The sequence below is a fragment of the Buceros rhinoceros genome, unplaced genomic scaffold (assembly GCF_000710305.1).
Source record: "Buceros rhinoceros silvestris isolate BGI_N320 unplaced genomic scaffold, ASM71030v1 scaffold17732, whole genome shotgun sequence".
NCBI lineage: Eukaryota > Metazoa > Chordata > Aves > Bucerotiformes > Bucerotidae > Buceros > Buceros rhinoceros.
Genome location: NW_010400878.1, coordinates 1 through 13,173, shown reverse-complemented (window position 1 = coordinate 13,173; position 13,173 = coordinate 1). Strand labels below are relative to the sequence as shown.

Genomic DNA, 13,173 nt, shown 5'->3' with positions numbered 1-13,173 from the left:
GGGAGTGGGCGGGGGGGGGGGGGAGGGGGTGTGGGAGGTGTGTGCTGTTTTTAAAGAACTCGTGCGCATACATAAAGAAATCTACATTGAAAGAGTAGTGAAAGACTGAAATCAGAACTACTGGACAGGGCATGTGCTCTTGTTCAAGTGAAGTGGTAACGTGAAAATTTTACAATGTGATGCTGGTCTCCCAAAGTAGTTTATACTCTTTTGATCCTTATCTATGGAACTCAGAGATCTCAGTGTGGGTGGTAACAGCCTGTTACCTCTGAGAGTGTTGTGAAAACAGTAAATATTTATGAAGCACTTGAATTGTAAAAACGACTATTAGAAAAAACATGACTACTTTCAGAGCAGGGATTGAAATAGCATGTGGATAGTAAGGCTCTGAGCCCCCACTGAGAAATACAGATAAATCAAAGTAGTCGATAGCTGCTCATGAATTAAGTGGTTTTGATTCCATGTACTGAATGAGGCAAGGATCTCAGAGAGGGGTGAACCAAGACGCCTTAGGAGCAAAGGGGCAAAATTAGGGTTACACATGTAGCTTTGCTTCTGGCATCTCCTTGTCCTCTAAATGCTATAAAGTGTTCACTTAGGGATTTCTTTGCATACAACATAAATATGAAATACAGGAGCAGAGATGTCAAAACTCCTGTGAGCTCATTAAGCAAATAACACGTTTAACAGCACATTGCACATAGAAAATCCATGACTCACCCTACTAGCATCTTAGAAGGCCAACTTGGAACATGAAATTCATATGGGGGAACACAGCTGGAGCCTTTTCAGTTCTTTAAATAATAAAAATTAAACGGGTTCCATCTCAGTTAAATGTGTATGACTGCTCATTGGATCCACTCCAGCATTCCTTACAGTCACTAGTGCATAACACTGACTAACTAATAACATCTGGATGGAGGATAAAAGAAGAATGTCTTCAAGAGTCTGGGGATGTGTGCAGGAGAAGCGAGGCTGCACAGAGATTAGCTGACTCAGAAAAAATAGTGCATGTGATTTTCATTACTGGTTTTGGGACAGCACTAGTTTCTATAGTTCAAGATATTTCTATAAACATAGAGAAAAAGAAAAGATGCTTTCAATTTTGCAACTGTAGGGCTGCTATCACACTTGGGCAAGTCTGAGGAAACCAAGTAGCATGTCTCCTTGTAGAATACTATTTCACATTCAGGAGCCTCACTCCATGCTACTTATATGGGCAGATTTTCAGGGGGCTTGACAGCAATTTTGCTAAAGCAGAGTAGTATAGGTTATATTGCCTAAGAATGGAGAAGAGTTTCTGTATTGGGCCATTAGATGATAACCTATAGATGCTTCAGTGTTTCTTTAGCTGCCTAATCGTGCTGTTTTGTCATCACCAGCATTCAACTATTAAGTCATTATCTTCAAACTCACGTTGCAGTGGGACAGCATGAGCTGCAAGCCCCAATGAACAGTTTAGCAGACTAGTTGTTTCCATGCCTGTTCTTGCCAAAGGATTTTGGTTCTGCTGTAGGTGATTAGTGAGAACGCACGAACTCTCCCACAGAAAACAGATGGGGAAGAATGTGGGAAATTCACACAAGACCTGAATGTAAAGCACGATACTTATGTGATGGGGGCTTTGAATGTCTTAAAAGTGGTGGGTGTGTGTCGTAACCCTTGACTACAAAGTCTGTGTCTCTTGCTAGCTAATGAGTTACCCAGATGGACCAATCTGGCTGTCTCTGAGCTCCTGGGAGCTGCATAGTACTGTTTGTGCCTCACTGTGTGATGTAGCCCACCCTGTGAGAGAGGAACGCCTGAGAGATGGTGCCTGTATCCTGCCACACAGAAGCAGAGTGGGGAAGTGGGTGAAACCACGGCCTTCCCTCACAAGCAGCAGAGCAAGCTGTCCTCACTGAATTTATTTCAGCCCTGAAGTGGTGGAGAGACTGCAAAGCACCACTGAGCACTAAGCCTATGTCCTTTCCTAGCAGCTTTAGGGACAGTACAGATGACAATACCATTTGCTGTAGGCTAGGTGATAAAACAGTAATTTGATATTTATCATGCAACTTGCTCATAAAAACTGGTAAGCAGTACAAGAGCCCCATTAAGAGAAGCACAGTGGTGCTCCAGGTAAATGCAAGTGATAGACCCAAACCGTGCTTTACTGTAAATATCCTCGCAATAAAAAGTTTACCTCTGCATACAATGCTCTTGAACAATATTTGCCTTAAAAGCAGCATCAAGGAATTTAAAATATTAATGGGTTCAAAATGAAATCTTCACTACTCATTATCAAGGGAAGTACCGTGAAACAACAGGATGAAAACAACCTTGAAACCTTACAGACTGTAGATTTTTTTATAGATAGTTTTTCCTTGTTCCTGTGCCTTTGTTCTTTCAGTGGGTAGTTGTACACTATAACTTGCAGCTTCCTCAGCAGTACAGTACAGTACTGTTGAAGCCGCCAACTCTACCAAAGTTTCCCTTACAAAATATTTCCAGTTCCACAGTAATTACTGCAATAATACTTGACATATTTGGGCTGTTCCTTTCTAAATTGTTCTAGAAACTCCTTAAATGTGGTGACATGCAGCAGTCTCTGAGTACAGGCCCGTCAATAATTCAAGAATACCCTGGAGCATAACCAAAACCAGGTTGCTTTCTGTTTTCAATTCATTTCTGGGCGAAATTAGACGGGGAAGTTTTGCTGTGTCAGTCTGAATCAAATCCACCTCTGAAATGGACGGGTTGGATTTGAGCTTGTATCTGCCTTCTCCTTTCTGAAATACGTCATACTGATGAAGCCAAGGCTAAGCGAGTAAACTGACCTGAATAACTTGCTGATGGATGAAGGAGCTTCTGCACTTGGGCTTCTTATAAATGTGTCAACTTTCACTTAAACTGTCCAGTGTTCTCTTTCCTGGATCGCCTGGAGCTGAGTTAGTAAGTTGTGATCCAGATATCAACGTTATAACTGATTTCCGCATTTTCTGCTGACTGCTTCCAGACAGGATTTTCATACCAGTATCAACTATCCTTTCAAGCTAGAAAGTTTTCTGATCAATGAGCAGGTCTAACAACTTGGTATTGCTGACTATGCTGTCATAAGCAAAATTTCTCATGTTTCCTGAAGTTATTTCCTTTGCTTCTGTTCCTGTTAATCCAGTATATCCAAAACTTAAGAATTAGCTTTGTAGAGCAATCTAATGGGCAGAACTCAGATTTGGACAGGGTAACTGGACAAGGGTATTCAGGAGTATCTGGTAAGTGTTTGGGGAACAGTATCAAACAATGTCTTGGTTTTCTTTAATTCAGTCAGGGTTTTTGTGATCAAGCAGTTCGTGGGGGCGGGGGAGGCAGAGTTTATGATGGTTTAGCTATAAATAGGAAGTAGTTGGGAGAAGCACCAGGAGAGCATATTGTTCAGTGTGTTAGGTATGATCAGTGTGTGTTTTGTCAGGGTGCTGATAGATGAGAGTTTAAGGCTGAACAGAATCTTCAGGATGCATTAGTGCAGAAAACAGTGAATTTGCTGATGCTCGTAACTATTTTACACAGAGATTCATAGGAAAAATCATAGAAGGGCCTGTTTGAAAATTTATCAAATAGGTGGTGAAGGTTGGTATTCTGGTTTTCTGAACAGTAGAAATCATCTTCCCTGCAGATTAGAAAGACATGAAGAGCTTTGACAATAAGGACAAACAGTTTATATATGCAGCATCTTGCTTCCCCCACTCCTTCCCCTCTCCCCCGGTTTCAAAAGGTCAGCACACCACTTTTTGGGTGAAATAACAATACCTTTAAGAACAGCTACTACTTCATGGAGAGCTTTCTTGGGGATGGGAAAAGAAGCATCTCTTCAAAGTAGTACTCAAAATGAAAAAAAGTCCCCTGCAGTACATTCTGAAAGTGATGGAAGGACCAAACAGAGTCGACATTTGCATTTCAGTTCAGTCCTGGGAACTGTAAGAATCTTCAGCTGGTAGATTATAGCTGCTGGTGGCTGCCAGACTTTGCTGTTTTGTTAAAGAAACTTTCTAATATGGAGTCATTGTGAGGAAGTAATAGGCATGAAAAGGATATTGCCAAGTGCTCCAGTCATCCAGCATGAGATAAAACCAAGAAGATGCAGGGAAGAGTTGGAGAGAAGCTGCTTTAATTCTTTGCCCAGCGGCATGATGAGGCAGTTGAAAAGACACAGGGTAGAAGCCATGTCAGCTTCTGTTGTTTCTGCCTGTGAAACTTCTTACACTGTCTTTTTAATGATATATAATTTGGTGTCTTTTTATGCTGTTTTTTTTAAACAATATTAAAATAATCTAAAAGTGCATTCAAAAATCTGTTAATATACTCCCCATTCAAAGATGTCTACATCTTTTTTAGCTTTAGCTGCATCTGCAGCTTCTCCCAGAGAAGAAAAAGTTATTAGTGACAAGTAAGAGTCCCAACAGTTCACAACGTTAAATTTGGTGAAGCCATTTTAAATGGAACTTTACTGCATGCATTTGAAAACACCAGCTTTTATTTTTGGAGAAGTTCTTATTCAATTAGAAAACTTTCCCAGAACAAAACTAAAAAGGAGCTAATCTCAGAATCAACTGACCCAGATTCTTTCATCATTTCATCTGGTTATTCATGTTGGGTTTTACCATGATGTGTACAGTTGACTGTTACCAACTCAGCAACTAAAAAAAGGAGAGCACTCTTTGCCTTCCACTGTTTTGCCTTTGTGGTGCTGAGGGACATGTTTAGAGACCCTGGCAGTGCAGGGTGAATGGTTGGACTCAGTCTTAAATGGCTCCTCCAACCAGATGATTCTGTGATTCTGTACTTACATAACATACACTGCAAACTCATTACCAATTTAAAACCAAGATCCAAACTGTAACAGTGAGATTATTTTCCACTCCAGCTAAAAGTATGATTCCCCTTCTCATAGTTCACTCTAAACCTTTTCTTTGGACAGTGGTCTCAGGATAAGTGGTTAAGTAAGTAGCTAAGGAGGATTTTCTAGTAGCATTAGACAACTCGCTATCAGCTGTGGTTTATAGAGCCTGCAAGGCCAAACAAACCAGACCTGACCGAGCATATTCTGAAATGCTGTCCTCAGAATCACTGCCATTACATCTGTGGTCAGTGACAATGCTGTCCTCAGAATCACTGCCATTACATCTGTGGTCAGTGACTTGTCGAATGCCTGTATGATTACTCTTGAGACTCGTTCATGTGATGAAACCTTACGGAGAACAATCCTTCATAATCTGACAGTAACAAACCACTATCAGAACCAAAATTTCCTTTCTTTGGGAACCCACACAAGTAACACCACCTGAGCAGAAAAGCTACCCACTTGAAAATTCCCCAGCTGTTGATACAGCTGGCTAACATTCACCCGTGCTACCCTGAGGATGGGTGGCTGCCAGGGAGGAAGCCAAACCGAAGTACTCATTACAGCGCGGAGCTCTAAGTGCCAGTTTGAGACACAGTGGAGCACTGAACGACATAGCCCATCCCTTGTACCAGCTGGTCCTTCACCACTCCAGCCACAATTCAGTTCTCTAAGCCAGGGCTCAGTTACTGCTGATGCTCATTGCTTTGGTCAGGAAGTAGGATTTCAACTTTAAGCAGACATTTTCTAACGTTACTTTATTTTTTACTCCTTCAGCTACCAACAGGAGGTCCACAGAAATTTCCTGCCCTCCAAAGACCATTTCTGAAGTAGAGTTATCAAAAAAGAAAAACATTAAAAAGACTAAAGGTGGAATTAAGGTAGGAGTATTTGTGTTTTGGGGACATCCCTCTTTTTTTTTTTTTTTTTACGCTCATGCACATCAAAAAACAACTTACACCCAACCAAGAAAAATGCCCCTGTTACCTGTTGCTGCACGAGCAAGTAAGATTCAGGGAAATATGTTTTGCATTTGTGTCTCTATGATAAGATTAGTTGCATTATTGTTTCTGTAGCAAGATTCTGTTTAGGACTCTCTGGATATCTTTACCCTTTCCTCCCTGTTCCCAAGCCTGATTTTAAAGCGCACAAATGGATGTTTTTGTAAAGCCTGGCCCATGCTGTTGCATGTACCATGTGAGAGGAACACAACTGATCACCTGCATTACTGAGGGCAATGTGACTAATTCCAAAGTCATGCATTTGTTCATTTTTAAATCTACTTTACAGGACTACAGTGCAAATTATGCCCTCCTTCCTTCCCTCCCCACATTGCTATAAAATTTGTTCGTTTTTTATTTATTCCGGTAACAGTTCAGGTGAGGATAGTTTATTAATGGATTCCATCATCATCATTCCACCAACAAAATAATTTAGCTATACAGAATATAAGACAGGCCACTGCATTTTTCCACAGAATGAGCCCTTAAAAATGAAAATGCTCAGGAGCTTAGACTCTGCTGGAGTTTAGATGTTCTTTTGGATTAGCTGCAAACGCAGTAGCTGAGTTTGTTTTATTGAATTTGAAGAGATTGCCTTTGAGTAAGCCCAACAGCTGCAGGCAAGAGGAGGAAAAGCCTGCTTAAAACTTGCCTGAAGTACAGTTGAAATGATCCAACTCTACAAGACTGGACAAGGAAGCAGGTTAATCTTTATCAAAATTCTGTATAAAGAGCTGCCCTCTGTTTCAGCCCGGGGACAGCCCTTGCACATGTGCACTGTGCTCAGTAGTTGAGGGTATGTGCTCTCCTACAGAGTACTGCTACTAGCACAAAGACACAAGACAGATTCCTATCCTCCGTATGGCACTCCACAAAAAAAAACCCTCAGAAAACATCAAGTCTTTGGGTTGGCTTCAGGCCAGAAACAAACCAACCAACCCCCACATTTAGAGGCCAGGGAACAGACTGGAGATAATTCACATTCTACGGTAGAAGAACATAAAGACTTCCTCAAGTGAAGAACATCTCCCACGCCAATACTGACCAAGGAAGTAGAAAAGTAGAGAGAGGAGCTATTTTTGATTTACAACCTGCACATTTAAAATTCAGTTACTTTAACTTGTCCCGTGACTTACTAGACTAGGTAGGATCTGGGTGTGTTTTTTTTTTTTTTTTTGTTTAGAGAACTTTAACTCCTCTTCAAAAGCATCAAGGATTTTCACTTTTGATGTATCCTTTTTATTCAGATTGAAGTGATGCATGAAGCTAGTCAAGGAGGATCTAGCAGAGTCCTGGTGATGAGTGAAAGCGATGAGAACTTGTCAACACGGAGGAGGTAAGGCTGCGCACATGAGTCAGTAACAATTTTTTGTTCTTAGAAGGCAAACAACTGCATTTACAATGAACTTCAAAGAAGTCAGAGAATGTACTAAGATTAATAAATAATTAGATATAATCAAGTCACTGAAATGCTTATAGCCACACGTTCATATAGGAAAAACAAACAAGATTTATCTTTTGGTTTGGGGATTTTTTTTTCTTGGAAGCATTAATTACATGACATGAGAAAGTCAAGTCATTAGAACAAGCCTTGCATGTATTTACAAAAAAGCAGTATTAAAGATCATCTCATTGCGTTCAAGATATGAATATTTAACTATATGCCTCTGAGAAGCTCCTGGTTTTTTAAATGCACGCAATAATCTTTCTCCCTTTCTGCAGTCTTGAGAAAGATTGTTAACGATGTATTCTAAGCCACCAAATACTTAAGTCATTTAACAAAGTATCAAGCAAACCCAGTTTAATTTAGTTGCACTGCACTGCTTCTAGGCCAAAGGGAGCAATTAAAACCAAAAAAACCCACAACAAAACCCACCCTGCAACATGCCAATCCCCACACTCCTCACTGACTTCATTTCCTGTGACAGCTTCTTCAGTACAATTTAGATAATTTATACTCACGTTATGCCTCCACCTCACAGGTAGGCAATGGAGTTACTTGATGCAAAAGGCTATACATGTCTAAACTCACTAGCTTGGTACGTTACGCAGGAAGAAAATGCAACTTATTGCTATCTAAACTGAATTACACCCTGTGAAAATACTGTGACCGGTCTCCAAACCATCAGCTAGTTTCCAAAAGGTGCAAAGAGTGATCTGAAATAGAACTTAGAGTAAGTTCTCTCTCTCTTTAGATACACGTCCCTTGAGTAGTGATTGCCTAAAGAGGACAGATTTGGAGTTACTATTAACAACACGTTAGGCTTCTACTATCTTGCACTTTTACACCTAGAAGCTTGGTGAGCAAATCTGAGCTGTCTCGTTTCTTGGTAACAGCAGTTTTGCATTTTGTTTCACCAAGAGTTTGGTTTGAGGTAGAACAGAAAGGAAACAGAGGAGGGGGTAGGGGAGTTCAAAGTCCTGTCACAAGAGGGAACTCAGAACAGCATTTAGAAGCATCAGAGCTGAGCATGTCAATTACAAAGAAAGCAACATCACTGTTGCGTTGTTTTGATTTTTTTAAAAAGAAATAAGTCTGTTTATTCAAAACAAATTTTACAAAACAATTGTCTTTTTGTGATACAGAGCAAAGTTTAAGAATAAATATTGAATACTTCGTATAAAAATTAGTAATATCAAAGGGAAAACTGATGCAAACCAACCAAACAGGTAAAAACAATTTTAGCATTAAATATGCTGTGCAACAATGTCAAACTCTTAACGAGGAGTGACCATTCAGGCTGATGTAGTTTTATTCGTAGAAGTAAAACCTGACAGCCCTGCATTGGAGCACCAAGGCTATTCTTAAAAAAGGTTTCAGATAAAGGCATACAAAAGTCAGTGTTCAGAACCAGAAAATAAGAAGTTTTCTAGCGTCTCCGTTTTTCTGAAAGGAGTGCCTTCATGCTTTCCTTTTTATTCAACAAACAACTTCTTTTCACTGCAGCAAGAGAAAATGCATGCTACAAACATCAAGGCCTTTGTAAGATTAAGAAACAATCCAAACAAAACTCAAACCAGGTGTAAAACAAAGTACTTCAACAGTCAAAAGTGACTTTTAGATAATGGCAAACTATATTTAAGCTGTATTTTAGATGTTAGGTCATTACCCCACAGAAGTTTAAGCTACTTATAACTTACTGTACCTTTGCTTGTACATGAGAAAACAATAAATCCCAACATACAGTTATGCTGGAAAAAACTATAGCCATAATAGTACAGTCTGGTTGCATACCGAGGACAAAGACCCTCTTCCCCCCCAGTGAATAGGGTGGCTTTTTCTAGTAGTGCAGTTTTGCTGTGCAGCTTGTTGATTTGAACGGCTCACAAGAGGTCAGAGATCTGATGAAGCAGCTTTCCTTCGGTACAGAATACTACTTTCTCTATATGTGCATTTATTTCTCCCTAAGCCAACAGGTTATATAGAGCTAAGGCTGTCTTGTGTTTCCTTTAAAAAAAAAACCACCACCACACATCTTCAGTACTATATAATCAATCTCTTTAGGCAAGAACAGGAACTGGCGTTGTTCTAAGGTACAGCTGTTACATTCTTCAATCATTCAGATAAATGATTTGTGGGCTCTTTATATACCCAACACTGGATTCTTATTCTTTTCCTTCTGGAAAACCAATTACTGAAAGTTACATATTTCACTTAATTCCAGTAGATACCATTCATCACAGCAGCCTAGAGAACAGTCAGCAAGAGAAAATGCATGCTGGATTCTGTCTACACTAACATATACTATTAGCCATTCAAACCATCGAAACCTGCAGCAAAGCTCCAAGGGCAGCAGCAATCAGTTAAACAACAATTACTGTTGCAGCTTAAAACTGCCAAGTCCTGTAGCTGTTCTAAACTCAGAAGACACATATCAAGCACCTCAGGAGTCCACACAATGAGAAACCTGAGGCAGCAGAAAAAGGCCAGTCTTGGACAGCCAGCCAGCAGCATTGCTACTACTGTCAATTTCCAATAAGTAGCATTGCTACTGCTAGCAATTTCCAACAGAAGGGTGACAATGTGTGAGCTTTTGCATTGTTATTGCTCTGCTGACAAACCTGACTCGTTCAAGCTTTCAGAGGTCATTTTCTGACACTATCCACATTAGAACTTCTTCCACGATGACATCAGTTCACACGCAGAATCTGACCATACCTTGCATGGGTTGTGTGACCACTCCAGGAAGAGGTACCACAGGTCTGGCAATTAGCAACTAAAATATCTGACCTGAGAGTCTGAAAACACCATTAGTGAGCTGTACAAGAACTGCAGACTTCCTAGAACTCGTTCACTGTGATATTTATACGGCGCCACAATATAACTCATAATGGCTGCAGTTTGAGCATCACTTAGTTCTATCCTGCTTTACAATGCACAGGTGTTTTGTCCCTCCTGCAGCTGATACTAACATTGAAATATATTCAAGATACAGGGGTTTATGGACAGAAACAGCTCTGAATTTTTAAAGACAATCTTGTGCTTAAGACTTCAAGAGAAATTTTAGTGATTTGTGTATATTTGCGGACCAACATCTCCCTCTCTCTTCACTGTGAAGTCAAAATTTGTGCAGAAAATACCCTCCCTCTTTGTTAGTACAAGTGTGAAATTTTGCTTTTTAAAGTCTTTAATAGCTTCAAATTAGTTAAGTAACACTCGGGGATTTTTGCTTGCTTTTCACCCTTAGAACCGTGAATATGGGAAAGCAGAAGCACTGTTAAAAGAAGACTCATTTAGCTTATTTCCTTCTTAAGCACTGGACTGTTTGAACATACTGTTTCAACTTTCAGAAGGCAGAGAAAGGTTAGCAAAACCAGTTACATGAGTAATAATTGATTTTTATCTTTTCAAGTTCAGTCCTGATCTGAAAGGAGCTCCTTTGTTACTCAGAACAACTAAACCAGAGGGCACTCCAACACTATTGCCCTGTTTCAAGGATTTAGGGAGCTCTGAGAAAAAGACTAGCAGTTTTTCACTTCTAGCACGTGCTGTTTGTTAATTGCATAGGTCCAGTCTTATTTTCTATGAAGGACTGAGAAATGGTGAATATTTGTAGCCAATTTACATTGCCCTAAACTGCTGCAATAGTCTCATTCATGAAGTCAAAAGTTCTGTTCTCACGTTTTGCAAGGTCTACTCCATTTTGATATGGCAGATTCTTTTTTTAATCATATGCCTTACTTCACATAAGGTTTTTTTTAAGAAAAGCTAAACACTTACCGACAAGTTCAAAGTAACAGACATTTCACCAGGCATTTCAAAGTCTAGAAGTCCATTAGAGTTCGTTTAATCCAGACTTGCATCCCTTGAAGAGTGTAAAAAAAAAATAGGCTACAACATGAAAATTTGCAGTAAATAGGAGACCTATTCCAGTAAGAGTTTCTGAACAGAATCTGGGACCATCTTTCCCCCCACCCCCAACTATTCACATTTAAGTTTCACCTCTTTCCATGTTTGTATATATTTTGAATAAACAGCTAAAAAGTTGTTGCTCTGTTTTGGCTCAGTGGATCTTCAATGCAGATATTCAAGTATTAAGAAAATGCAGCTGAACAAGGGTATGTGTCCTCATAGTACAGTTTACAGAGAAGCACAATATTGACTAGTCTGCAGTATATTCTACCCCAAATCCCTGAAGAAAACTTTTTAACTTTGGGATCTGTAGCCTGCTTCCAGAGCTGGTGAAGGTCATCTACGTGTCCATGAGATGTCATCATTTTGTTATAAATGCAGGGATGATACGGAGCCTTTCCTTCCCCAGAAAAAAATACGTGATATTGTGGTACAATTCCCATTTTATTGGCACAGAGACCCATGAAAACATCATCTATATAAAGACTTGTATTGAGAGTCAAGGAAGCCTCATATACTTTAGCTGCTACATCATTTGATATGACATATGCAGCTCCTGCTGTGTAGTCAGGGTAAGAGGGCCACTGGTACATTTCATATGGCACATAGTATTTGCTACTCTTGTCTCTTACGGGAGGGGATCCACGATGGACACGACCAATCCAGAGATCTTGAACACCCATTTGTGCTAGACTTTGGAGATAAGCGACAAGATTTGGCATGTGGATAAATATATCATCATCTGCAGACATAATGAACCTGGCATGAGGACAGTAGGCATTCACCCAGCTAAACTGCAAGAGCAATTTAAGAGTAAGATTGTGAAAAGTATCCAAGAAGTCTTGCTGAATCAAATCATTATATTTCTGGTCTTCCAGCTGAAGTTCTCTTTGCAGCAGGTGATTTGTTGGTTGTCCTAAAGCAAAAAGAGTTTTAATATTGGCATTGAGTTGAGAACGAACATACTTCTCATTACCCCAAGTCTGTCTAATTGCATCCCTCCGATGACGGTTTTCTGGAGAAGTCTTCACAAACAACAGGAGAAGGACATCCTGTTGCTGACATTTCTCTCTGTGGTTGATCAAGTACTGGTAGCTTGATACTCTGTCCAAGTTATCCCTGTTGATCGACAGGCTGTCATTCACAAAATGGTAGCTATTTATGAGGTATCTGTATGAATAGGATTTCATATGGCTCACAATATGATTATCAAATGGTCCCCAAAAAATCATAAGACACAGTATGAAGCAAGTGGCAAATATCTGCAAAAAATGGCATTTTCTGACTCTTCTGGGACTAACAAACATTCTGATGCAGTTTCTGTAATCCTTGTTGTTGATCAGGATCAGTGTTTTTACAGTGCCTGTGTTTTTTAGTTTCAGAGCCCAGCGTCACCCCTTCAAGATAAGTGTCCGTTGTAAGGCATGTTGTCTTGCATGCAGTAGCCTTTCATTTAGCTTTGTTCACAGATTTCACAAGTCATCTTTCTCAAAAAATGTTTTCGTTTGATTGAAAGGATGCTGGCAATTTTGAAAGATGAGGCTGGCAGTTGAGTGTTTTCCTTTTGGGGCATCTTGAAGTGAACACTACAGTTGTAATCCGGATCTTCTCACGTGTGTCTTTCCTTCATGAAAATGACGGCCTGCCAATTGTAAGGAGGAGGAGAAAGGTTTCAGTGAGCTGTTAGTAACGCATTTGGATTTAGGTTTGGTCACGGAAATGAACTGACTGCTCAGACACTCCCCGTCCACCCGCCTACCCTCCCACTGCCTCTCCCCGAACCACACCACAACTGGCTGTCAGCGGCCCAGAGCCAGCCTGAGGGAAGCCCGTGGAGGAGAAGGGGAACCTGACACAGAGGCTCCAGTTCTGACACAAGAAACTCCCAGAAAAACCCACTGCCCTTAACCGACGGATGACACATTTTGTTTAAATTCTTT

At 40.2% G+C, this 13,173-nt stretch overlaps 2 protein-coding genes across 2 annotated transcripts in view; one reads left to right on the top strand and one right to left on the bottom strand.

Annotated features, from left to right (window-relative positions):
* MCF2L2 (MCF.2 cell line derived transforming sequence-like 2) overlaps window positions 1-7,621 on the top strand; it is a 66,979-nt gene extending 59,358 nt beyond the window's left edge. The window contains exons 14-16 of the mRNA XM_010132078.1: window positions 5,657-5,760; window positions 7,128-7,216; window positions 7,603-7,621. Of these exons, the coding sequence (XP_010130380.1) occupies window positions 5,657-5,760; window positions 7,128-7,216; window positions 7,603-7,621 (212 nt within the window). The remainder of the gene's footprint in view (window positions 1-5,656; window positions 5,761-7,127; window positions 7,217-7,602) is intronic.
* Window positions 7,622-11,375: 3,754 nt separating this feature from the next.
* B3GNT5 (UDP-GlcNAc:betaGal beta-1,3-N-acetylglucosaminyltransferase 5) lies at window positions 11,376-12,540 on the bottom strand. The gene has a single exon (XM_010132077.1). It carries the CDS (start codon window positions 12,538-12,540, stop codon window positions 11,416-11,418), a length of 1,125 nt encoding a protein of 374 aa, XP_010130379.1. The 3' UTR covers window positions 11,376-11,415.
* Between the last annotated feature and the right edge of the window lie 633 nt (window positions 12,541-13,173).